The following is a 24,854-nucleotide window of genomic DNA, read 5'->3' as shown; positions in this document are numbered from 1 at the left end:
ACGTCATTAGACGTTAAAGGCGATTGCTCATGTGAGAGAGCCAATCTAAACTTGTCTGACATACTAAATCTCTTCATGTGCCTAGCATATAATGTGTGTGTATATTACTTCAAATATACAAAATTACATTCTTAGGGACAAAATTGAATAAATCAAATATTATTCATAAATGAGTATTGTATTGGAAGTGACAAATTTATAACACTTTGCAATAATTTGTACATTACAATCTACGTAATCCTAGAGATCTGACATGTCTTAAGAAAACATCTTTAGGATTGGGTTTCGTAAGCGGATCAGCTACCATTTGATGCGTATATATATATTGCAAAGATACTTTCTTCTTCGCTATAATGTCTCTCACAAAATTATACTTGGTGTCAATGTATTTGGTTCTACTATGATATTTGGGATCCTTAGTATTAGCACTAACCGCTTGACTATCACAATGAATCATTATGGGTCCCACACTATTATCGGTCGTTCTCAGATGTTGAAAAAATCTGCTCAACTAAACACCTTCTTGTACTACAGCCGCACATGCTACAAATTCGGCCTGCATAGTAGATAAGACAATACAAGTTTGTTTTTTACTACTCCAAGAGATGGCATCATTATTCAGCACAAACACATAACCTAAAGTCGATTTACGCTCATCTAGGTCTCCTCCCCAATCGGCATCTGTATACCCTTTAAACGTAAATTATTCCCTTGATGACACAAGAAATAATCAATTGTGTCTTTTAGGTATCTCAATATCCTCTTTATCGCTTTTTAGTGTTCACGTCCTGGATTAGATTGACAAGACCGACAGCATAGCATATGTTTGGGCGAGTACACATCATAGTGTACATCAAGCTTCCAACAGCACTTGAATATGGTATCTTGACCATGTCTTCCTTTTCTTTTGGAGTCTTGGGACACATTTTGAGACTTAAACTTTCGCTTTTCGCAATAGAAGTGTCTATTGGGTTACAATTTTCTATATTAAATCATTCATGAATTTTCTTAATATAAGACTCTTGTGATAGAGTTAAAAGTTTCTTTGAACGATCTCTATGGATTTTCACATCGAGAATGTAACTCGCTTCACCCATGTCTTTCATTTCAAAATAAGTAGACAACTATTCCTTAATGGTTTTGATATACTCCTCATCATTCTCAGCCAATAAAATGTCATCCACATATAGAGATAGAATTATAAATTTTTCTATGGATCGTTTAACATAGACACAAGTGGTCTTTATCTATCATAATGAAATCATAAGAAATTACTTCCTTATGAAATCTCAAGTACCATTGTCTTGATGATTGCTTTAGGCCATATATAAATCTCTTTAATTTGCACACTTTGTGTTCTTGGCCAGAAGCAATAAAACCTACAGGTTGTTGCATGTAGATTTTTTCTTCCAACTCACCATTTAGGAAAGCTGTTTTAACGTCCATTTGATGTAATTCTAAATCCATATGTGTTACTATGGCTAAAATCAATCGAAAGGAATTAAATCTTACAATCGGCAAAAATGCTTCCTCATAATTTATCCCTTCTTGTTGGGTAAAGCCTTTCGCAACCAAGCAAGCTTTATACTTTTCAATGGATCCATCTGTTTTGCGTTTTATCTTGAGAGTACTTGTTCCCAATGGCCTTATGCCCTAACGGAAGATTAACCAAATTCCAGACTTGGTTTGATCTCATTGACTCCATTTCTTCTTTCATTGCTTTCTTCCACTCATCTTTCGCAGGGCATGAGAGTGCCTCAGTTACTAATTTGGGCTCATCATTATCTTGCGGAGTTACTATATAAGCTTCCCCTTCGATTTCAAATTGGCGTCGGAGAACTCCTTTTTGCATACTTCGTCGTAATTGAATTTCAAATGCGTTAAATTCATCTTAAGGCATGGTACTCCCACTTGGTTTAAGTGGTTGAGGCAATTGCTCTTGCTCCTCAATAAATTCATTATTTGTACCATTATCCACCACGTCATATAAGGACTCTTCCTTGTTAATCTCATCCCTACTAGAAAATTCATCCTCCAAGAATGTAACATCTCATGATTCAATTTCAGTTACAATTCCATCAGTCTGTTCTCCAAGAAAGACATACCTTTTGGAGTGTTTGGAGTATCTTATAAAGATACATTTTCTTTCTTTAGGACCCAATTTACCATATTTGCTAGTGAAATTAAGAACATAAGCAGCCGACCCCCAAGGTCGTAAATAACTTAGGTTAGATTTTCTACCTATCCATAGCTTACTTGGGGTGGAAGGTACTGATTTAGAGGGTACACAGTTAAGAATATAGGCTGCGATAAGTAAAGCATCCCCCCAAAAGGACATTGGTAAATTTGCTTGGGCTATCATTGACCTAACCATTTCTAATAATGTCATATTCCTTCTTTTAGCTATACCATTCTGTTGTGGTGTACCAGGAATAGTCAATTGTCTAGTTATTCCTTTTCATTACATAATTTTTTGAATTGATCAGATAGATATTCACGTCCACGGTTAGTTCTTAATGTCTTAATCCTTCTATATAATTGATTCTCAACCTCATTTATGTAATGTCTGAAACTCTCTAGTGCCTCTGACTTATGAGAAATCAAGAAGATGGGACCATAACGTATAAAATCATCCATGAATATAATAAAATATAAGGCTCCATGCCTTGCCCTCACATTCAATGGACCACAGATGTCTGAATGGATTAATTGCAATGAAAACTTGACTTTAGATCCTTTGCCAAATGGTTTTCTCGTTGTTTTTCCAGCTAGATAATGTTCACAAGTGGACAAATCAACTTTAGAGAGTGTCCCAAGAAGACCTTCGCTTGCTAGTCGATTTATTCTATCTTGCCCAATATGTCCCAATCTAGCATGCCAAATATTAGCATCCAAATCATCTTGATTAGTAGAAAATGATATTAATGAAAAACAACTAGGATTAATATAACTCGATATATTATCCATATCAAAAACTATTAAACCATTATTTAAATATCCAGATCCATAAAATATAGTACCATAAAATAAGTTTACCATAGATCCATCATATACAAGCTTATATCCTAAACCCATTAGAATGAAAACAAAGACCAAGTTCTGTCGCATGTTCGATGCATAAAGAACATCATGTAGGTATAAGGTTCGACCTCCACGCAACTTGAGTTTGCAAGTGCCAATGCCCTTAACCGCAACTCTGGAGTTGTTTCCCACATGTATCCACCTTGTACCAACTCTCACTCAACGGTACTCCACATATGCTTCTTGGCCTCTAGCTATATGGTCGGTGGCTGCTGAGTCTACAATCCACATAAGATTAGATTCAGCTAGCAAAACAGAGCTAGAAACATAAGCAATACAATGAGAAGCAAAAGTTTAATGGTGTTACCTTCTTCAACTCGTTGCACTTATGAACAAAGTGACCCAACTTTTGGCAATGGAAACACCTTATTTTGGTCTTGTCTTTCTTTTTGCCATAACGCTTGCAACCTTTATGGTATCAGTTTTGTTCTTTTTGGGTCCTCTTCCAGTCTCCTTCCTCTTCCTGCCCTTATTCCAATTTCCAAGTGCCCTTACGCTTGGAGCCCGCAGCTTCCAATGCACCGTTTCAGCCACATATGCAAAACTATGAGCTCTTGCTGCTCCAAGTCATTCATCTTCTAGCTCAATGTGGTGGGCAGTATCAGCAAAGGTCTTTATGCTATCATTATAGGTTAGATTTATCTTCATATGTTTCCAATTATCGGAAAGAGACCGGATTAAAGCTTGTATTTGTTGCTTATCCGTGAGTATATGACCGACTGATTTTAACTCCCTAATCATATTAGTCATCTCTCTCAGATGCTATTTAATTGTATGATTGGGACATTTTTTATATGTGCCAAACTTTATAGTCAACTCTCGGAGTTTGGTCACGGTGGTTCCACCAAACTTATCTTTCAAATATACCCACATTTCATGAGCAGTTGGAAATTGCTCGCATTCACAGATGAGATCATCAATCATGGAGCTTATTAAAATTCCACAACCTAAAGTATCCTTTTATTTTCATGCTTGATAAGCCTCCAGATCTCTTACATGCTGAGCATTGTTCCCTTTACTAGGATCATCCCTTTTCTGATAAATGGATTCAAGTACTTGCTGATCCTCAAGAATATATTGGATCTTACGGTGCCATATATTGGAATTGTTGTCACCATCCAGCTTTTCACCTTTATTCAAATCAGCTATTATATTCTTTGATGCCATGGTCTACCAAGTAATAAAAGACAGTAATCAATACTCAAAATATACACACATATCTAACTTTATGCACATGTAAATTAAATCAATGATAATTTTACATAAGTACAAATTCGAAAGTTCACTATGTTCCCAATCATCATTTGTAAAACAAATGTTCCATCATCATGTATTTAATTGCATTGCACAAAGAACAATTCTCAAATGAGAGTTTCCATCACAATGCTATTTCAACTCCCACTTAAAATGATATTTCCATACAATCAACATTAATTAAATGCACAGAATATTTAATTACAAAAAATACCAAATAGGACAAATCACATATAGCATACACATTAAACTATATGTGTTCACAAGTAATACAAATTTTGTCCTACTTCATACATAAGTGCTATGAAATGCACAAACAATATGTGTACATTAATCTCCGCCTTTAAAACTTCGAAACACTGGTATTTTTCTATTGATTAAATTGCTTGCAAGTTTAGGTCTTATTTTTTCTATCCAAGGGTATAGGCCAATGCAACCTTTTGTACTTTGAGGATTTGAACAAACGGAGAATGTTGCAACACGCTTTGCAGCATTTTGCACATTTAACTCCAAATCAAGTTTCCACTCATAGCACAAAATTCATTTCACAGCTTTGTACTTCTTTTCAAGGAACTCTAATTTTGTCCAAATATTGTTAACCATTATAGTCCAACGGGCCGGTAAGGACCTACATAACCCTTCAACCTTTTCTTCTTCTAATGGAATAAAACTAGCTATCTCAATGTTCATTATTATCCACTTCTTTAAAGTGTTGCCTAGTGATATGATTTGGGTTCATTTCATAACACATCAAGATGTAGTATAATTTCTCAAACTCATAGAGCAACATCCTTCTATTATACTCGGCGGCAGCCCTTAAAGCATTCTCAGCTTTTGCTTTCTTAGCTATAGCCATTTCTAATTCAGCTTTCTGAGCTTCAGTTCTCTTGCCTCTTTTTTTTATTATTATGCGGTGAAGATGCCATCTAACTCACATAAAAAAATACTAAGGATTATACAGAGGCTATTGAAAAAATATATATTAAGAAAATATAACTTAAGCACTTGATATGAAAGAACATTAAATTTAAAAATTTTCAGAACTGGAATCACAATTTTTTGATTAATACATAATTTATTATGATTTTTCAAAAAAAAATAAAAAATAATGCTTTTCCAAAAAAATATTTTTTCTATCATTTTCTTCTCATTATGAAATAAAAATAATAATAATTTATTTTATGTTCAGAAAAATAAAATAAATGTCACAAAACAATTAGGTAAATTGAGATGAGTCCATTAGTATGGTCAAAATTTGATTTTGATGTCTCTATGATGGAGAGTGAATAGTGGAATGGTCAAAATTACTGTTTATCTTTTTCCTTCTTAAGTCAACAAAATTTCAGAAACTCTGAAAAATTTTCAGACCTCATAACTTTCTCCATTTTTGTCCAAAAATCATGAATTTTATATGCACATAAAGCTTGTAAAAATATCTATCCAATGACATTAAAATCATGTAAAAATATGTATTGTACACAAAGTCATAAATCTTCAAAATTTCAGATCTTGTAACCAGGATTCGAGTTTTCTCTCACCACAGTGAGAGTCGGGTCCTGAATCTTTTATAGTAGCTTCTCCTATATGTTGGCTACATCCATATAAATTTTTGGATCAAAATAACATGTATATAGAAAGTTACTATTTTTTATCTAAAACTCTAGTTTATGCAGATTATTCTCAAAACAGTGACCAAATCATTATTTTAATTCAGAAATGTAGAAATTTTATTATAATCAAAACGGATCGAAAACATACTTACTTGTTGTAGATCGAGTTGTATCACTAGCCGCAAGTACAATTACAGAATTGAAAAATGCTTGTTGATCACAGCTCAAGAACTCTTTTTTGCCAAAAAAAATATGGAGAAAGATCACTCTTCTTCTAATTTTTCTTTGTACGTTGTTCTCCCTTCTCTCTTATTATTTTTCTATTCTGCAACTGCCCATATATATAGAGGCAGAAATTAACTACCTTTGGTAGTTATAAGATATCCAATAGGTGTTATTGAAGCATTGTTTCCCTTCAAATAAAATGGATCAGATCAACCCATCATGGGCGGATTGACCCGACTCCAAAAACCAATAGATAGAGAATAGCCCACAAATTTAAGTACATACAAAATAAGCATAGGAGGATAGTAATTTAGTTAGGGCAACCAGAACAATTACCACCGGAAACTCTCCATGAGCACCCTTTAACTTGATACATTTTTAGTTCCAATTAAGTGTTCAACTTGGCCGAGGTAATTGTCACATCTTGGCATTCATCTTGGATTTGAGCAAACATGAACATGTCATATATCCATGCTACTTTAAAATGTTTTAAAGCACTCTTGAATAGCATCACAAATGATATTCTAGGATCTATGATAATTCAAAAATGCACAAACACTTCACAAAATTCAAATTCAACACCACCTACAAGGGAAGGCTACAACTGTTTGACCAAGTCTTGATTTGTTAGAATATAGAAAATCTTATTTTAATGCCGACTAATAAAGGATATTTATTAATATTTGGCACAAGTGATGACACATGACTAATTTGATGAATAACTGGTTCGCATTGGTGTGAGTGGGAGGTGTAAGCAAAAGTTGAGGCTAGCACATGATAATATCAGTAATAGGGCTCGAGAAGGAGAAGAATAAATGACAAATCATTCTTATTGATGTAGCAAAGGGCCACCAATAGAGAATAAATTGGAAGGACAGAAAAAAATAGAAATATGGAAGAGTTGATAATCATCCAGTCTTTTCTTAGGCCCTGTTTGGGGGAGCTGTTGGCAGTAGAGCTGTTGGAAGTAGAGCTATCTGAAGTAGAGCTGTTATAAAAAGTTGTTTGCTGTTTGGTAACTACATTCGTAAAGTGCTGCGGTACTTTGTTTTATATTTGGTAAACAAACTAAGAAAGTACTTTTGTAGGACAAAATTACCATAAAGGACATTGCATAGTATTATACAACAGAACATAATAAAACATAATATAAATTAATACATAAATATACGATATAGTATAATATTATTGTAATATAAAATAATATTATGTTAATATAGCATAATAGTAATATAATTATTAGAGTAAATTAATATTTGGTAATATAACATAATATTAAATTATTTAACATAACATATTAATGTATTATGATATAATGTAATATATATTATATTTATAATATAAAACAATAATAAAAGTATAAAATATTATAATTATTAGTATAATTAATTTCTCATAATATAACATAATATTAAATTATTTAAAATAACATATTAATGTATTATAATGTAATGTAATATAATACAATATTTATAGTATAATACAATATATAAAGATATAAAATATTATAATTATTATTATAAATTAATTTTCCATAATATAACATAATATTAAATTATTTAAAATAACATATTAATGTATTATAATGTAATGTAATATAATATGATATTTATAGTATAATACAATAATAAAGGTATAAAATATTATAATTATTAGTATAAATTAATTTTCCATAATATAACATAATATTAAATTATTTAACATAACATATTAATGTATTATGATATAATATAATATGATATTATATTTATAGTATAATACAAAAATAAAGATATAAAATATTATAATTATTAGTATAAATTAATTTTCCATAATATAACATAATATTAAATTATTTAACATAACATATTAATGTATTATGATATAATATAATATGATATTATATTTATAGTATAATACAAAAATAAAGATATTAAATATTATAATTATTAGTATAAAATAATTTTCCATAATAATTTCCCATAATTTCCCATAAAATAATTTTACGCAGTCCAGGGGCTCTTCTTCGTGGTCCACGCTCGAGGAGGACCTCAGCGTGGGCCGCGAAGTTGATGATAAAAAAAAAAAAACAATAGATTGATTTTGGAAGGTATGGAAAAGGATTAAAATTTTTTTCTTCTAAAATGTGGTTCAAGAGATGCATACAAAAATTGAAAAGAAAAATACTTTTTCTTACAGAAGGGAGTCTGACGGCTAAAGTTCTTGGCTTCAGCAGATTTTTAGGTATATAAAGGGACAAACTATGTAATTATGTTATTTTAATATGGGCATTTTTGTCAAAAATATAGCTTTCCGAAAAAGCTGAAACAACTTCCTCCCAAAAACTCCAAATTGGAGCTTCCTCCCAAAAGCTGTTTTTAGCTTTCCGCAAAAGCTGAAACAGCTTTTCGAAAAATTTACCAAACACAATTTTTCATCTAAAAGTACTTTTGGAGGGCCAGAAAGTGCTTTTTGGCCCTCCAAAAGCTCCCCCAAACAGGGCCTTAATTATTTGTAGTCGGTTTTATATGTTTTCATTCACTAAGTATTTCTATCTAGGACAAGCTCTCATATTTTTTTAAGATCTTCCATATTTTTTCTCATAACCTCCATCAATATTAATTTAGATCTTCCTTTACTTATAAACCGTCAACCTAAATTAAAGAACCTCTTTGTAGCCTTCTTGAATCTTCTTAATATATACCCATACGATCCCAATCGATTTTTTATTATATTATCTTTAATTTGCACAATACCTATAGCTACTTTAATGTATTCACTTTTTAATCCACTATTTTTCGTTTTGCCGTGCATCCATTTTAACATAATTTTCATTTATGCTATGTTAATTTCTTTTCATATACTTTCTTTATTGGTCAACACTTTAAGCTAGAAAATATTGCAATTCTATTTGATGTTTATAATTTTTTCTTCAAGTCTCCAAAGTATACACCTGTCACATATTATTCCTGATGCGACTCCCCACTTTATCCACCTAACTTTAATTCAATTACATATATTTTCATTTATCTCTCCATTATTATGTATAACATATTCTAAATAAAAGAATCGATCATTTTGTGGTATCTCTTGTCCAGCAATCTATGTGGAAGCGTATGAGAAAAATGTGGGCCTCGAGCATAGGCCAATAGTCCATAGTCTAGTAGTAGAGAATTTGCTTTTGCATCCATTTTATAATAACTATCTAAAAATGTTCTTAATCAATTAATGATAATGGCTTAGATTCATATGGCTTTATCTGCAAATGGGTCAGATTGGATCAAAACATGGGCACAACCCATACCTGATCTTTATTTTAATCGAGTTCAAAAAAAATAAATTTAAATCTAATCTAATTCCCTTTAGGTTGGATAATAAGCAACATGTAAATATTATCAAAATATATTTTACATAGAATTTGTATGATAGCCCTGCATGACTAATCAATAAAATAAATCATTGACCAATTATATCATGAGAAGAAGGCTAATTTTTATTTGCAATTATAGTTTCAAAATATATAGCATACTAGTTCAAATTCGAATTGAAGAATTTCAATTGCAATTTATAGAAATGAATCTTATTTTCGAGTCTAAATCTAATCCAAATAACTTTAGCTCAGGTTGGACCGTATTGATTTTGAATTGGTTTCATATAATTTAATCCACTTGCAGCCCCTGATATATGCAATATATTAAAACATAACATATTTATAACATCATAAAATTCTAAAATTATTTATATATTTTTTATACAATTGTTATATATCATGTATATGAATTGTTAATCTAACACCATTCGCTTCAATATTTCATTTACGACACTAAAACGAAAACCGAAGCAAAACTACTGCACCGCATCCCCTCATCCGCCCGCTCCTGAAGCTTCTTCTAATCTTCTCCCGTCGTTTCTCACCCGTCGGCTTCCGGTGGAAGTTAACCATGAGACTGGCTCCCAAGGTGATCTTTCTCGTCCGAGATCCCGACGGCTTCGGCCCCGCCATCGCCGACGCCCTCCGCCCGAATCCCGATTCCAATTTTATGAGGTCGTAATCCATCCCCTGGACCAATCCCAAACCCTAAACCCCATTTACGGTGTTATGAGATCGATCTCTCACGATTTCTTGACGAATCTTTCAGAGAAACCTCTTCGTTCGAACTCTCACTGGAGAAGTACGGCATTGGCGACCGCAAGGCGTCGGGGGATTTGATCGAGTTTGTAGACCCCCATGGATCGCCTCAGGCACGTCAATTTTCAGTATATTTTGTCTCTCTTGAGCTACAATTTGGTGTTCTTACGGTGAACTGTGTTTAATTACTATATGTTAAATGATATAGTTTGTGTGATTATAGATGTAAACTGATTTCCGTGGGTTAGTTAATTAAATTTGATCTTGTCCTCTTATCGAATTTTGGGTTCTATTACTTGATTCTCCTAGCACGCAAGCAATTTAGTTGGTTGGCTTCCAGGCAGATTTGATTCTTGATCCAGTAATGTTTCCTTTTTAACAATTTCGTGTTTGGAAGTGCATCCTGAAATTATTTTATAATTGGTACTGGTGAAATTATTAATTAAGTGAGACTTCTCATGAACGACTGCGCAATAATGCTGGATGCATGATGTCTAATTTGGGGTCCTTTGTCTTGAATGTGGCACATTTTAAATATTTATTTTATAGAATAATTATTTAAAGGTTATTTATAGAAAGAAGAGCTTTTCTGAGAAGCTATATGGTTCCTTCTGTAAGTGAATCTGAGACCTTGAAGGGTATGTTTTGGAACAAACATGAGAGATGTTTACTGTGAATTATTTTGCAGGTGTTTCATGGTTCTTTTGTTATAAAGAGACAATACTTTGCAATAGTCTTCCATTGCTTTGGATGAGTTGAAGAAGTGTTTCCTCTGTCATGCAGCCTGTCTGCCATATTTATTTTGAGACTATGACCATGTAATTCTTCCTAATGCATACCTTTGTCATCTGGTTTCAAGTATATGTTGAATTTGCATTTTTATAGAACAGAACCTCCATTTCAAGAATCACTTACCATATACAAGATTAAGTAGGATGTTCATTTTGAAATATTTGTTCTTATTGTAAGTTGCAATGGAAGTATGAGCTTGCTTGATTTCGTGGCAATTTATTTGGTCCAGAATCATTGGTTGTCATTGGCTCACCAGACAGTTCATGAAAACAAGGATCAATGGTATGGGAAATTTGGAGGTCTTATTATTGGAGGAGATTGTATATGGTTGTTTTTATTGGCATAGATTATGTCGAGTTTGGTCAGAGATCATGCAAGTGCTAACTGTTGCAGAAATCAAGCTTGAAACTTCAACCCCTCTTCTATTTATTGGAAGCTCAAGGAAGTCTAATTGTTTGCTGGAGCAAAATGCGTGAGGCTACTGGATGCTGTGAGGCATTTTATTCACTTACTTGAGCTTATGCATGGATCGGGAAATTGTTGCCTCGCTCGAGTAGGACTAAAGAGGAAAATAGGCATTTGAGAATAAATTAATAAGCAAACACTGATTTGTATTTTGTAATGATTTGGTGTCTTACTGAAAAGCAAAATAGGGGGATCCCTATTTGTGATTTTGGGACTTACTAACAAGATCAGGGATTCACATGGCTTTCTACCTATGCTCATGGCCCCATTGACTTAATTCTGGCCTTCTGGGTGTTTTTCTCCCGGAAGAGTTAAAATTATCTGGTGTGCATTGGTTGACTTTACTCGACTCCGATCACCTATGGTTCTGTATGGTGGTTGCTTGCTTATTTTAATATAAAAATATTTTGAAGATTGTCATTGACCAGGGCTTCATGGATGTACTGTTTGAACCACAAAACAAGTTTACAATATCTGACCCACCTCAAGGCAGGGGGTCTGGAGGGTATCAAACAAAACTTTACAGATAATTCTGAGTGTTTATTTATTTTGGTTTTCTCTCTGGTGCTGTATGAGTGTGTTAAAGCAAGGGATGTGAACAAAAATCTGTGGCAACACATATTGGGGCACCTTAAATACATGATTTAGAAGATGGGCTTTTCCAAAATTCAGCTAGTTAACGTTTGGCTTGTGTTTCCTTTTTTTATATAAAAAAAATGTTTCTTGATCAGTGTTATATAACTTCTATAAGTTGCTGGGTAGGTGCTTGCTAATGCTCCCTTATGTTTACTTTAATATTTGAGGTTGAGGGTAAGGTATGATGATTGTATTGTTTGGTTGGCATGGTTGTATTACTGATAGACATTCATGATGCATGTTAATTATAGTGCAGAGGTGTGGATTCTTTAGGATTTTTGCCTGTGTTCTCTGGGTGGAACTTGGTTAGGAGGTTATCTAAGAGAGACAACTCTAGTTGGTGTGGCATTTGATGTGTCCATCATTTCAATAAGAGCTACACTTTTTAAGTTCATAGTGAGAACAATTTCTATATTATATATTCAGGGTTATATCTTATCTCTAAAAGTTTCAGTATGCATGATTAGAATATGATGGTCACAAGTTTTTGAAAAGTGGGCTGCTAAACGGACTTGCAAACTCCTGTCCCATGGTGGGGGCAAAAAAATCTCATACTCTGCCTTATTTGGTTTCTGTATTTGTTCTTGTTGACTAGAGTAGGCAACAAATTAGAGAAGATTTTTCTTGGAAGGAGCATGAGGGGTGGGAGGTGGGGAACCTATGGGATGAGATTTGGTTTGTGAGGCCAGGAAGGAATGCTTCATTTAGTATTAACAAATTTCAAATTGGTTCAAGGTTGTCTTCAAGTTGGAATGCTTCATTTAGTATTCCCAATGCAAAGCAAGTTGGAAAAATAGATACTTGAAAAGAAGTAAATAACTGGATTTCCTGAAGAAGTCCTACACAATCCTCGTAGACAGTGGAGTGCAAATAACGGAATGGACCCTAATAGAGGTCAAATATCCAAGTCTTTTATTAGTTTTTGCAGAAGTCTCACCGTGATTAGCTTAATCTGGGGCTGGTCTGAGAGTAGAGACTAGGGAAGCTCTCTCTCTATCTCTCTAGAGAGGGGGGGGGGGGGGGGGGGGCGCGCAGAAAAATGGCATCTAGGTGCAGCATCTAGGAAGCACCTGTATGAAATCATAATTAATACTATACAGTAATTGTTTATTCATTCCACTATCACTTTTAAGTTAGTTACATGAAAAAAGGTTTAAAATCAACAGCTAAAAGAATGGACCATGCACTTGTTTCTGAATTAAGTTTAGTTTTGATTAAGTAGTAGCAATGATAAAAGATACCGGATTTAAAATGGGAAGTGTTAGGAAGAGGCACAGATGTAGGAGTGAGATTCCGATATGTGCTGATCTCTTAAAGTAAAACTGAAACCTTGATTGTGAGTGTCCATCACCATTAATTCATTGTAGGACTTTTTTTGTGTTGGGAAGAATGTGGAGGGTAATGAAACATTGTGGATGAGCTTGATGGATCATGCCATCCAACAAGCATATAAACTAGAACTATGACAATTTGGATAGTTGGAATGAAGCAGAGTTGATATCTTTTGCTATAGCCTATATGGCAGATGGTTTGGAGGGGGAGGAATTGTTGGATTTTCAAAAGGAAAAAGCAAGAGAATGGAGGTAAGATTTTGGTTGTTTTTTGATTGCGTACCAATTATTTGGTTGATCTTACCATTTTTGGTTGGTTGGGTGGCTCATTTTTGTCCATGGTATATTCTTCTTCTACTTCATTTGATTTCCTATGAATTCCTAGGTTACAATCCCTATATATGTATGTGTGTATAGGGAATAAAATCCTAATATATACTGTCTTTTGCCCTTACGTTTGCATCTCAATATTTTTTATGATACTCATATAACCATTTAAAAAGAGTAACTAAGTTGGAGATGTTTAATTTTGTGCTGGTTATATGATAATAGATTTCTATGAGTACTAGTGAGTTTCTGCTTTAAACAAATTCACCTTGAGAGAAGTAACTGCTACACTTGACTGGATTGCACATGAGGACTCTACAATTTTCCAACTATACAAAATAAGTGTTTGCAATAATTCAAATTGGTTGACATAATGAAAATAAAGAATACAATTTGTGGCATGACTTTAAAAATATGCTAACTAATGAAAGTTTTGTTCTAAAAACCTGAGAGCTATACATACATATTTTCGAGAAAAGCTATACCTTCTCGAGGAGGAGGGTAACTACAGTGCTACGCTAAGGGGACTAGGAACTAAGAGCTAAAAGATAAATACAAATAATGAAAATAACTGAAAGGATAAAATAGAACTACTGGTCATTCATTAGTCAAGGGCCTCTTCTCATAATTACATTCTAATATTTATATATCTTCTTTTTAACCGTCAGTCAATTGTGGCTTTCTAATATTGACACATGTCATCTTTGGTTAATGCCACTTCAGCCATTTTCTCTTGGCAGCTCCCGCGGCCAATTTCAGTCTCTCTAAACTGTCTGTCTCCACTTTCCACATCTTAGTCTTATGGTAACCATCTCCACTTCTTGACTTCTCATGTCCTACTCTTGGGTCTCTACCCTGTATCATGCCGATGATTTAGCTACATGAATAACATGGAACATAATCAGCCTTTAAGTCAACACTTAGCCTCTTGGGTAGACTGTACCCTCTATTGGCTTATGCTTCATCACTTGTCTTCGAGACTCAGCCTATGCCTCTTAACATCACCCAACCTACCTTGTATGGCGCCACGTCGTAACTTGATTGGCCTACGCGCAATCATTTCCTGGTCCATCTTTTAACTATCATTCAACCTTTCTCAAGTCTGGCCATGTTTCCTCATCTTAGTTGATCTTCGTGCCATTAATTGGAATGTGATGTAAGCAGTCCTATCCAATACTCTTTGACTTTGGTTAGTGGTCTTTACGCCCATCCTGTTAAATTAGACCTCAATGCCCAGCCTACTTCCATTACCAAGGGCATACATTATAATTACCAGCTTTTGGTGCTGCCACGTGGCTGCTATCTAACCGGATTTCAGGTTGTCACTATTGATTAGGATGTGGCATAAACAAGAAGTCATATCCAAAAAATTCCATAGTAAGTGTCCATCCAAGAAACTTCCCCTTTTATGGTTTCTACTAACTCCTTTAACTGTTGCTTCCATAGAGATCAATTTTATGAGTTAACATGAAATTCTCAAAAGAGTTGGAATGAGTTTAAGAAAGAAATTGGAAAAGGTGCTAGATACGGTGGATATGCAGGAAAAAATGTATTCAGATGTCATGATTACTGAATAGATTTTGAAAATTGCGGGAAAGAAAATTTACATTAGATTGCAATTTAATTTTGGGAGTTAGGAATATAAAACTTTGGAACTTGCTGCAAAAAAGGCAGGATTATGAACAATAATTATTGCGACTTTGATCATTGATAACTTGCATCAATTGCATTTTTTTCGATACCATTAGAAATTTATGTGCATGAGCAGCCTTAGAGTTGACATAGTAGCAAGTTTCCAACTGCTCCCTTTTTTGTGGGCAAAAGTAATCTAGTATCTGCTCAATCATTTCAGGTGTCCATCTTGCTCTTACCAAATTATGGACCTCCCATTGCTGCATGTGCTGTCAAAGAAGTTTTGGCACTTATTTCTTCAGAGGAAAGTCCTAATCAGCCTATAATAATCCTTCCATATGTCATGAAGGCTCTGAAGGTTAATCAAGAACTGGCGAATCCAGCATCATCTGAGCAGAAGGTGATGCTATGTGGAGCTGAAATACAGGGCACAACTGACATTTTTCAGTCCATGATTGCTGAAACTGCCACCGCTCCTTCATCATTGCAAATTCATTGCGAATCTTTGGCTTGCTTGCTTCAGATGGTTCGTGTCTTAAATCTGCCTACAGTGCTTATTGCATCATGTGCTCGAGACCAAAGTAAAAGATCTGCTGACCAGGAACTTGAGGTATCATGATGGGTTTGCTGAAGTCAAATATGCTAGGATTTGGTGAATAATTCAACTATAGTTTTTTAAATTACCTTTGGTTTCTGTGCATGACATATGCATAATTTAGGTTGATTTGTAATGAGTCTGGTGTAGATAGATTATCAAGATCAGAAAAGTCGAGATATTTTCTTTCATGGTTGTGGACTTGAATATATCATGCTGGGCATAATTTCAGTTCGAAGGCATCTTGTCTGACACACTGGAAAAAGTATCCACAGAATATTGTTCATCGGGGAATGAGCAAGATCAAAGATTCATAATTTATTTTACAAAAAAAAACATTTTTTTAGAACTTTTTTTATAATATCAAGTTGCTTAGATTTTGTTCAGCCGATTCGTTTGCTGCTGCTTTTTATGGAGACTAGTAGTCTTTTGTCTAGAAGACATTTTGCTCAATTTTTTTTTTTTTGTGTGAATATTTCTGTGTCGATACTAGTGAATGTTTCCCACTTCTGAACATAAATACTTCATTCCCGGCTACTAAAATTTATAGTGGAGTCCCTTCACAATCATTGCCCTTCTTGCACTGCAGGAGCTGTAGGGTTTTACATGCAAGAATCCTGATTTGTTTTGACATGTTGCTTCTGAAACCTCTAATGAACCTTAAGCTGTCCCCTGTACAGTTCACAACAAGAAAAGATCTCAATTTCTCTAGCCTTCTGTTATATTCTCTATAGTTATTTGCATCTCGATGATTATTACTGATTGAATTTGACACTTTGAGAAGTTCAACTGGGCTGTTATGAAGAAGATTATCTAGCGATCCACTTGGTTATCTAAGAACATTGTATAATAGCATCAAAAGCTGCTGTTTGGCAATCTAGCATATGTAGGAGAAGAATCCATTTATTGTAGCTTGCACATCATATAATCACGTCGCACTCCTATTTTGCAGTAATCTATGATAGCATTGGTGGTCATGGTAGTAAAGGGCTTGTAAGCACTGTCCCAACTGCTACTTTTCTAATTCTTATTCACCATTATGGCTATTGTCTGCATCCCTAGTTTATTGTGTTTCACCAACTTAGTGTCTTGATTTCCAGGCATTGTATGAGGTGGGGCGTTTCTTGGCCAACCATATGGGTCTGTGCTTCTCCATTGAAGGACTCCAGCAGAAAGAGATTGAGAAACCGAGGAGTGTTCAAGAACCATGGCGCGCATTATATGGATAAGCTTGCAGGCAACTGTTAATCGTACTAAAATGTGGATTTGTAGGCCTATCATTAGGTGAAAAATTCTCGGAAGGATTTTGCTCACCAGAATGTGAGTGTATGAAATTATGCTGAAGAAGTAGACAGTAGATCCGTTTATCAATGCATATTTTCTGTCGCTAAACTGACAGAACTCTCTTCATGGAACTGTTTTGTCTTGTGATGGAATAGTCATCAGCATAGTTGCGGGCTCGGATGTTAGAGCAGTATGTTTTGAGCCATTTTGGATATGGTTACATGAAAATTTTATTGGTTGAACGTCTTGTATGGTCATTTAAAAATGGTGAAAGTAGCACAGATATTTCACGTAGAACTGTAACATAGCTGAAGCATAAATCCCTCACTGGGCCGCCCACTGAGCCTGTACCGTGTTAGAGGCACCTCTGGCTGTCATTGAGAACTACAGAAGTTGCATGACAACCAAGGAAACTTTTCCTTTTGTGATATTTCTGTATGACTCTGAAAATACCATTTCATGGAGAATATATAATTGTGCAGTAGGAATTCATTGACGGCAATGGTTAGAGTATGATTAGCTGACCCATGGAGGGAAAGAAGTTTTTCCATAAAAAGGCTTTGCAAATTTTATAATTAGTGATTCATTGACATTTCTAGCATTGACTGAAAAGGGATCCAATATTTGGTTAGCAACTGGGAGTCGAAGAGCTACAAGAAATATTGATAGTTAATAGAGATAGACTACTCTACTCTTGAGATGAGAGGTTCTCCGCTCCTCTCAAGTTGAAAATTAAATTTATTGGATACCTCAATAGAAGATCCACGAAATTGATTATGATTTATATTATTAAAAATATCTAATAACTAAAAATTACATATTTTTTCTGGTTTCTAATTTATCATCAAGTGGACGCAAAAAATAAATGGTTAAAATAATTTTAGATTATGTTTTGCTATAAGATGAGTATTAAAATCTTTTGATTTTAAATATATGCATATTTTGATATGTGTAAATCATGATAATGAGGTGGACTTTCAATTCAAATATTTTTTTCCATGTATTTTAGCATACTAATATAATAAAGTTTATCTATTTTTGTATCTATATAATCCATAGGTTAGAACAATCTAAATACAAGATTTTTTGTTTCTAAATATTTTTAGTGATATAAACCATGTAGATTTTTAATTTAAATAACTAATTATTGATTTTAAATCTAGAAGTCATAGATATCTTCTTAGCCGGAGAAAAATGTAGTCCATTCCTAATTAATTTCTTGTCATCATAGGCATCTAATACCCATAGTTTCGCACTAAAAACATAGCACGAAGTGGCTCTGCACGGATCAAATCGACCATTTCTATTACATGGCATGCTCCCACGGCTGGTGCAAATAAGAAGCGGCTGCGGAACCGCGACCTCCCAAACAAATAACGTGCACGCCCAATCTGGTTTCCGAGGCCTCACAGGGGCTTACGGCGGAACAGGTTGCGATGCAATCTGCGGCTCAAATCGTAGAAGAGGTGACAAAACCCTGCTAAGCCAATGCCGCCACTGGGGGTCGGGCCCCGCTCCATTTCGAAACCAGAGAAGAACTCGAAGACGAAGAAGAAAGAAATTGAAGAGGCGAGAGAAGACGCGACGAAACACACGCTGATAGATAGATAGATAGATAGATAGATAGACAGATGGGCTCTCGACGCTCGCTTCAGACTCTTCTCCATTCCTCTCGCATCCGCCTCTGCGTCGCTCGATCCATCTCCTCCACTCCCCGCCTCCAGAGTGTTGGATGGTTCGACAAGATCAAAGGTGTCATCACCGGCAAATCCACCACCGATTCCAAGTCCTCCTCCTTCTCCCTCATCGGTCCGCCCCTCCCTCCCTCTCTCTTTCTCTCTCTGCGTGTGTATGTCGTTGTAATTATAGAACCTTTTGATTTGATTTGTGGCGTGGATATGATATGGGGCGGCTGTAGAATTCGCCGATCAGATGGAGAAGGCGCGGATGCTGAATTCCTTCAAGAAGTTCGAGGCCGGCCGCTGCAGCGGCGCCACCGTCTCCGAAGCGTTCAAGAAGCAATCCGTCATCCTCCGATACCTTGGCTCCATCGATCCAACAGGAGAGGTTAGTCCTCTTTTTGAGAAAAGAATTTTTTTTGCCGATTTATCAATTAAATACGAAATGAACTCATTTCTATGTAATTTCGAACTTTGGTTCCATGTCAATGTACTGAACTAGATTGTTCTTGTGCCTTTTCTTTAAAAAGTTTAGGTTTTGTTAGGTTTTATATGGTTCTGTTTATAAGATACTACCTGAAAGTGCTGTTTCACTTGCAGAATCTCCAAGCTAGCCACAAACATGATGCGACAAAGCATTGCAATTGCACGATAGCTGATGTTGAACATGTACTGGCGAAATATACATGGGCCAAAGAGGCACAGAAGAAGATAGATAAGTTAAAGGAGGATGGAAAGCCATTGCCGAAGACCTTTAACGAGGTACTTCTGCTTCCCTTAATTAATATGTTTTATGAAGCAATGTTAACTATTGTTACTACCAGAATCAAATCATATGATATGATGGATTGGATCTTCTATTATGACTCAAAAAGCTACCCATTGTGTTGTTTTTTGGCAAAATTTAAGAAATATTGCCAGAACTCCTATTCAAAATTAAAGGGAAGGTGAGACCAGATCATCTATTGTTCTATTGTTAAATGATGGATTGATTATTCTACCATTGAATATGTACATTCCTGTTTTATCATTATTTTGAAGCGCATGTGGGTGCATGCCATTATGATTTTTTTCATTTTTGTAAATAATAAAAAATTTGGCTTCATTTTGAAGTGCTCTATTCACAGACTGTAGTAAGGAATGAAAAATTCGATTGCATAAATTGAGTGATTAGGACTGCTAGCAAAATTTGTTCTTATTTAGCTGTGGTTAGCCTCAAAGAAATTGACAAAATTTGTTCTTTACTGTCAAGTTCTTTCTCTGATCTTTGTGATATTCTACTTTGCAGAACTCACCCAGTTTAAGAAGATTGCTATTCCTACTCTTACATTATGAATGAAAAGTATTTTGCTAAATTAAATTATGCCCTATCATTTTATATGGCACTTCCACAGAGCCTGATCAAAAGCAGAAACTGCAGTGTCATCTTATCCAGATTTGATGAAACAACCTATCAGTCTAACAGCTGGTGCTGGGTTAGTATCCAAAATCATTAACCATGTGCAAGAATTGTAAGGAGCCTTCGTAGTTGACTGCATATTGTGGTCTTGGAGCTGAATTTAGATAGAAATATTGGCTAAATATTCCACAGAACTCTATAAAATTGTTAGTCTGTCATAATCATTTTGGATTGGAATTAAATCTCTTTATTGGAGTTTGAATTATGGCCGGAAATCTAACATGAAGATTTACTTAATAAGATGTTAAAATCAGCAGATCATAGATGACCATTCCCGTCAGTTTCTACTCGAAGATGTGTCGGTGAATTTTCAAGTTGTATAACATATTTATCCTTTTTCCATGCTCGAGAGGGGGGGTCGGAGGGGAGGTGGCATGGTTTGTTATTTCTTTGAATTTAAGTCTTTAAATTTAGGTTTTTAGAGATGCAGTTAATGAAGATTCTATAGTATCTACTAAGGTTGATCCTTGAGTGCATCAAGTAATCATGGAGGCTATTGTGTACTTCTGGAGAAGGCTTTATATTACCAATAAGTTTGCAGTTTGCCCATAGTAATCTCAGATGTACTCCGTCTGCTTGAATTTCATTTTTACACTAGATAGCATACTAGATTTTTTACTCCCGAGTGTTATGTGCTAATATATTGGATTATTCTGCCATAAGTAAATAGTTTTTGATGTCACCTAATCAGTTTTATTTCTGATATATAAATAAAAGTACCACTTTTTTAAGACTATGAGCCTTATCTTGTTTTCTAGGTGCAAAAATTGATGGGCTCAACACCATTCGATGTTGGCAAGTCTAATTTGGCGAAGAGCAGGGAAATAAGCAGAAATGCTATCTGCCCATGTGGATCCAAAAAGAGATACAAAAGGTCTGAAGTTATAGCTTTACTAATATGCAGCTCCAAAACTTGATTTTTGATAATTCCATACTATGCTCTAGTTTATTTTTTCTATAAGGTGAACCAGTAAAGTTTTAAAAACAATCAGAAATTAGGAAACAAAGTTGGCTATATAGTGAGCAGTCTAGCAGGTCCATCGTGAGTGCTTAAAGTGACATAACGGATTATTTATTGGAGAAAACAATGTTTAACCAATAAATGAGCAATTGCAACATATATGTTCTTGTCGTTGACTGTCCTATCAATCTACAAGTAGGACCCACCTCTTCGCACGAGTAATTTGGAACATCCATTGACGAGTGTTGAATTGCATATTCCTCAGTTTGATTTAACAAACCTTCATACCTCACCTAAGGCTTGCGATGGTTCTAAAACAAAATCAGATAACCATAACCATGAAGCCTTGTCCTAATAATTTAGGGTCGACTTTAGCAGTACTTATTCATGAATAATACCTGTTAAAAGCTACCCCTGGTGTCATTATGAACTTTTGCTAAGTCATTTATCATAACTTCTACCATGTCAGATTAAAATATTCTCCTTTCTCTAGACTCTTGATGCAAACTAGAGCGCCAATCATTACCAGGATCTCTTCATATTTGTTGCAGTCGAGGATAATTTCATCTAGTTCTCCACTGATTTATCTATTAATGCACCTTCTGCATCTCCTTCATTGTAGTCATCCACAACTGCATCCTCCCTTGCTGTATTCAGCTTTGTTTGATTGAACCCTCCATTTTACCCAAGATACATAGTAGGCCAATTTGTTTTCTTATGAGAGTTACCCTAAGTTGTCATTGGTATGTATCTGTATTGTTCTATAAGTTTGTACCCATGTTACCATGATATGCATGTCACATAGCAACACAGTGACCCTTCACCATGTCATCCACTCATCTGTTAGATATGTCTTCATGAAATTCATCATTCTTTTATATGACTGATCCATGACAATGGAACCGATCATGATGTGATACCTCTTGGCCATGATTTTGTAGCATCAATGTTGTCCCTCACTTATTTTATGTTTTGAACTAACAATATAACATGGTGACTGGGGGAAAAAAGCAAATTTTTGTGCAAATAAAATAATATTAATTTAGTTAAATAGTCAAGAGAAAGATTTTTGTTTTAAGATGTGGAGTCTAAAGAAGTGGGTGAACGGGCAGCAGCAGGGATGAGATTCTGGAGCAGGTGGAGTTCTCTAGGTAGAATTCAGGTGACTTGAATTCTAGTGATCTAGTCCCTCTTTGTTTTCAGAGCATGACCATGTTGTAGCATTTGATGATGCAACCCTGTATCTTTACGTTAGGTTACAACATTGAATTAATTTTATTGTTAATGGGTTTGTACTTCTGCTTTTATAGGCTTGCGTGGTCATCTATTTGTTCACCGAAGAACTAGGAGCTAACTTTTTCTTATTCTAGACATGCTGAACACTAGTTATACCGCAGAATATATATTTGGCATCAGTTGAAGGTTTGGTTATATTTGCTTAATTGCTTTATCTCTTTCTGTAGAGAGTATTTAGTTATTCTAGATCATGGTTTCAAGTTTGATTTTAAATTGATATAATGTTTGAACTATAGAAGATGAATAGTAGCTAAGTTTAATGAATAATTATTCTTGTTGTGATAGATTGATTTTCATAGAGATTTTTGAAATGCTTGTACCTCAAATAATATCTCTGTAGCAACATCAATGACAATGAATGTAACTTGTGGTTTATGTATTTCGAACCTTAAATTGTCATGATATAAGTTTATGGATTTAAAGCGGATGAAGCGGTACTAATTTAACCTGATCAGAAAACTTACTGCTTTCTGTCTGAATTTCAATATTAAAGAATATTTCCATTTTGTTTGCTAATATATCGCAGCTTATGAAGAATGGGATGCAAAGTTTCATGGTTTTCCAAAATTGAAGTCAAATTTGAGAGCTTTTTAATTTTATCTTTTTTTTTTCCTTTGATATCATAGTTTTACCTGAAGAAGAGGCCTTACTACCTATTAGGTTTCATTCTACAGATCCTTTAACACCCATGCTTATCCAAGGGCAGATTTTTGGAAACGGTGCCTTTATTATTGTCTTGGTTCATATTTTTTGACCCTTTCCTGGATCAGAAATGCATATTGCTGCCTCCCTCTCTGATCCATGCTGGATATGCTTAGGCCATCACTTTTTATCTCTCCTTTACTATTCCTAAACTTCTTCTAAGATACAGTATGTGCATCAATTAATGTTTTTGAATGAATTGATAACCATCACAAGATGCAGTGCCTTTTTGCAGATTGTGCAAATGTTGTCTCTTTTTCTACTCATTCAAATACTAAGCTGTTTATGGGAATATGCTACTTCATGTACCATCTCTGACAGTTTAGAAGTTGGTGACAGGAAAATGTATTTGGCAGATTGTAATATCGATGTTTGTGTCGGATCCTTCAATGAATTTATACTAATTTTTTCAAGAAGATAAGAATGTATGAGTGAGTATATCTTCATGCCACATTTGTAAAACTTCTTGTATATTTTGAACAGGTGCTGTGGAATGACTTGAGGTGAAAACAGCTGGTGGATCTGAAATTCTTTTCCAAGACTCTCAACTTATGTAAGATACACAACTTGTGGAAGTGGTTGTTGCAGCAACTACATCAAATTCGAACATAGTTCAAAGTCAAGCTCTATTTTTATGTAATTGAGTTTTTTAGGTGACATTGCTGTGGGTAGTGATGCTCTAAATGTTAACCATGCTCTTGAAATCAAGGCAATTTACTTCTGGCTGATGGAGGAGGTTGAGACAGGCAGTTACAGCACCGACCATTATATCATCTACTGTAGAACTGATACTGCAACAATCTTCATCATTTTGTAATTGCAGAAGCTAAGTAAAATGCGAGAGAGCATTTTCTCTACATTCAGAGGTGCTTAATTGAAGCCATGGTGTATCGATGTAGTGGTTATACTTTGACTTGAGGGATAATTTGCAGAGTTGAAGCTTGATTAGGTCATAAATATCAAGTAGTTTCTCTTAATCAACATGGTCTTTCATCTGTTTAATTACCGTTTGTTCGTTCTTTTCCCCATTTCCTTTTATTTTTAGATTCATACGAAGACATATGGGATTTGAAGGTTTCATTATTTTGATTGCAAGAAGATTTGATATAGTGTATATTGATATGTGTTTTTTTGAGTTGTATCATTATTCTGCATTCATTTTCAAAGTTTCGTTTGTGGCAAGGAAAAAGAAAACGATAGGAAATGCGGTTGGGCACTTGTTGGGTTTCCAAACTGCCCACGTGCACAAAAATTAAAAAAAAAAATAGAGAAAAGAAAAGATCATTTGGGTTCTGAATGAGTTCGGATCTAGTCTCTGTAGCTGGCGGTCAATGGTATAAGAAAGGGCATGGTTATCTCTCTCTCTCTCTCTCCCTCTCTTTTTTGCCTTGTTCAGCCAGAGGAGCTTAAGGCCGCT

At 34.8% G+C, this 24,854-nt stretch overlaps 2 protein-coding genes across 5 annotated transcripts; both read left to right on the top strand.

Moving 5' to 3' along the window:
* Nucleotides 1–9,939: 9,939 nt before the first annotated feature.
* On the top strand, nucleotides 9,940–17,471 carry LOC103716790 (period circadian protein). The gene is made up of 4 exons (XM_008804953.6): nucleotides 9,940–10,194; nucleotides 10,289–10,391; nucleotides 15,682–16,071; nucleotides 17,157–17,471. Exons 1-4 carry the CDS (start codon nucleotides 10,091–10,093, stop codon nucleotides 17,283–17,285), a joined length of 726 nt encoding a protein of 241 aa, XP_008803175.3. The 5' UTR covers nucleotides 9,940–10,090; the 3' UTR covers nucleotides 17,286–17,471.
* Nucleotides 17,472–17,722: 251 nt separating this feature from the next.
* On the top strand, nucleotides 17,723–24,557 carry LOC103716789 (SEC-C motif protein). Of its 4 annotated transcripts, none has more exons than XR_605597.6 (6): nucleotides 18,741–19,149; nucleotides 19,259–19,407; nucleotides 19,620–19,781; nucleotides 21,237–21,352; nucleotides 23,921–23,990; nucleotides 24,091–24,557. XR_605597.6 is itself a non-coding variant. In XM_008804952.6 (5 exons), the coding sequence occupies exons 1-5, from the start codon at nucleotides 18,972–18,974 to the stop codon at nucleotides 23,937–23,939; spliced, it is 624 nt and encodes a 207-aa protein (XP_008803174.1). In that variant the 5' UTR covers nucleotides 17,723–18,971; the 3' UTR covers nucleotides 23,940–24,439. The 4 variants fall into 4 exon arrangements, 2 of the variants coding, with proteins under 2 accessions (XP_008803174.1, XP_026664159.1); XR_015975199.2 differs by adding an exon at nucleotides 22,750–22,861 and having other exon boundaries at nucleotides 23,921–24,557; XM_008804952.6 differs by having other exon boundaries at nucleotides 17,723–19,149; nucleotides 23,921–24,439.
* The last annotated feature ends 297 nt before the right edge of the window (nucleotides 24,558–24,854 follow it).

Source organism: Phoenix dactylifera, chromosome 2, assembly GCF_051530095.1.
Source record: "Phoenix dactylifera cultivar Ajwa chromosome 2, Ajwa_hap1_PhDact_Kaust_v1.1, whole genome shotgun sequence".
Taxonomy (NCBI): Eukaryota; Viridiplantae; Streptophyta; class Magnoliopsida; order Arecales; family Arecaceae; genus Phoenix; species Phoenix dactylifera.
Note: the sequence above shows the minus strand (reverse complement) of the source record. Positions and strands in the feature narration are given on the sequence as shown.

What these genes read in the sequence shown, in the direction of transcription:
- LOC103716789 (XM_008804952.6), top strand. Translation starts at nt 18,972, where the DNA reads ATGGGCTCTCGACGCTCGCTTCAGACTCTTCTCCATTCCTCTCGCATC. An exon ending in CCATCGATCCAACAGGAGAG is followed by an intron (nt 19,408 to 19,619) that starts GTTAGTCCTCTT and finishes TTTCACTTGCAG; the next exon opens with AATCTCCAAGCTAGCCACAA. An exon ending in TGCCGAAGACCTTTAACGAG is followed by an intron (nt 19,782 to 21,236) that starts GTACTTCTGCTT and finishes CTTGTTTTCTAG; the next exon opens with GTGCAAAAATTGATGGGCTC.
- LOC103716790 (XM_008804953.6), top strand. Translation starts at nt 10,091, where the DNA reads ATGAGACTGGCTCCCAAGGTGATCTTTCTCGTCCGAGATCCCGACGGC. An exon ending in CCCGATTCCAATTTTATGAG is followed by an intron (nt 10,195 to 10,288) that starts GTCGTAATCCAT and finishes CGAATCTTTCAG; the next exon opens with AGAAACCTCTTCGTTCGAAC. An exon ending in CTGCTGACCAGGAACTTGAG is followed by an intron (nt 16,072 to 17,156) that starts GTATCATGATGG and finishes CTTGATTTCCAG; the next exon opens with GCATTGTATGAGGTGGGGCG.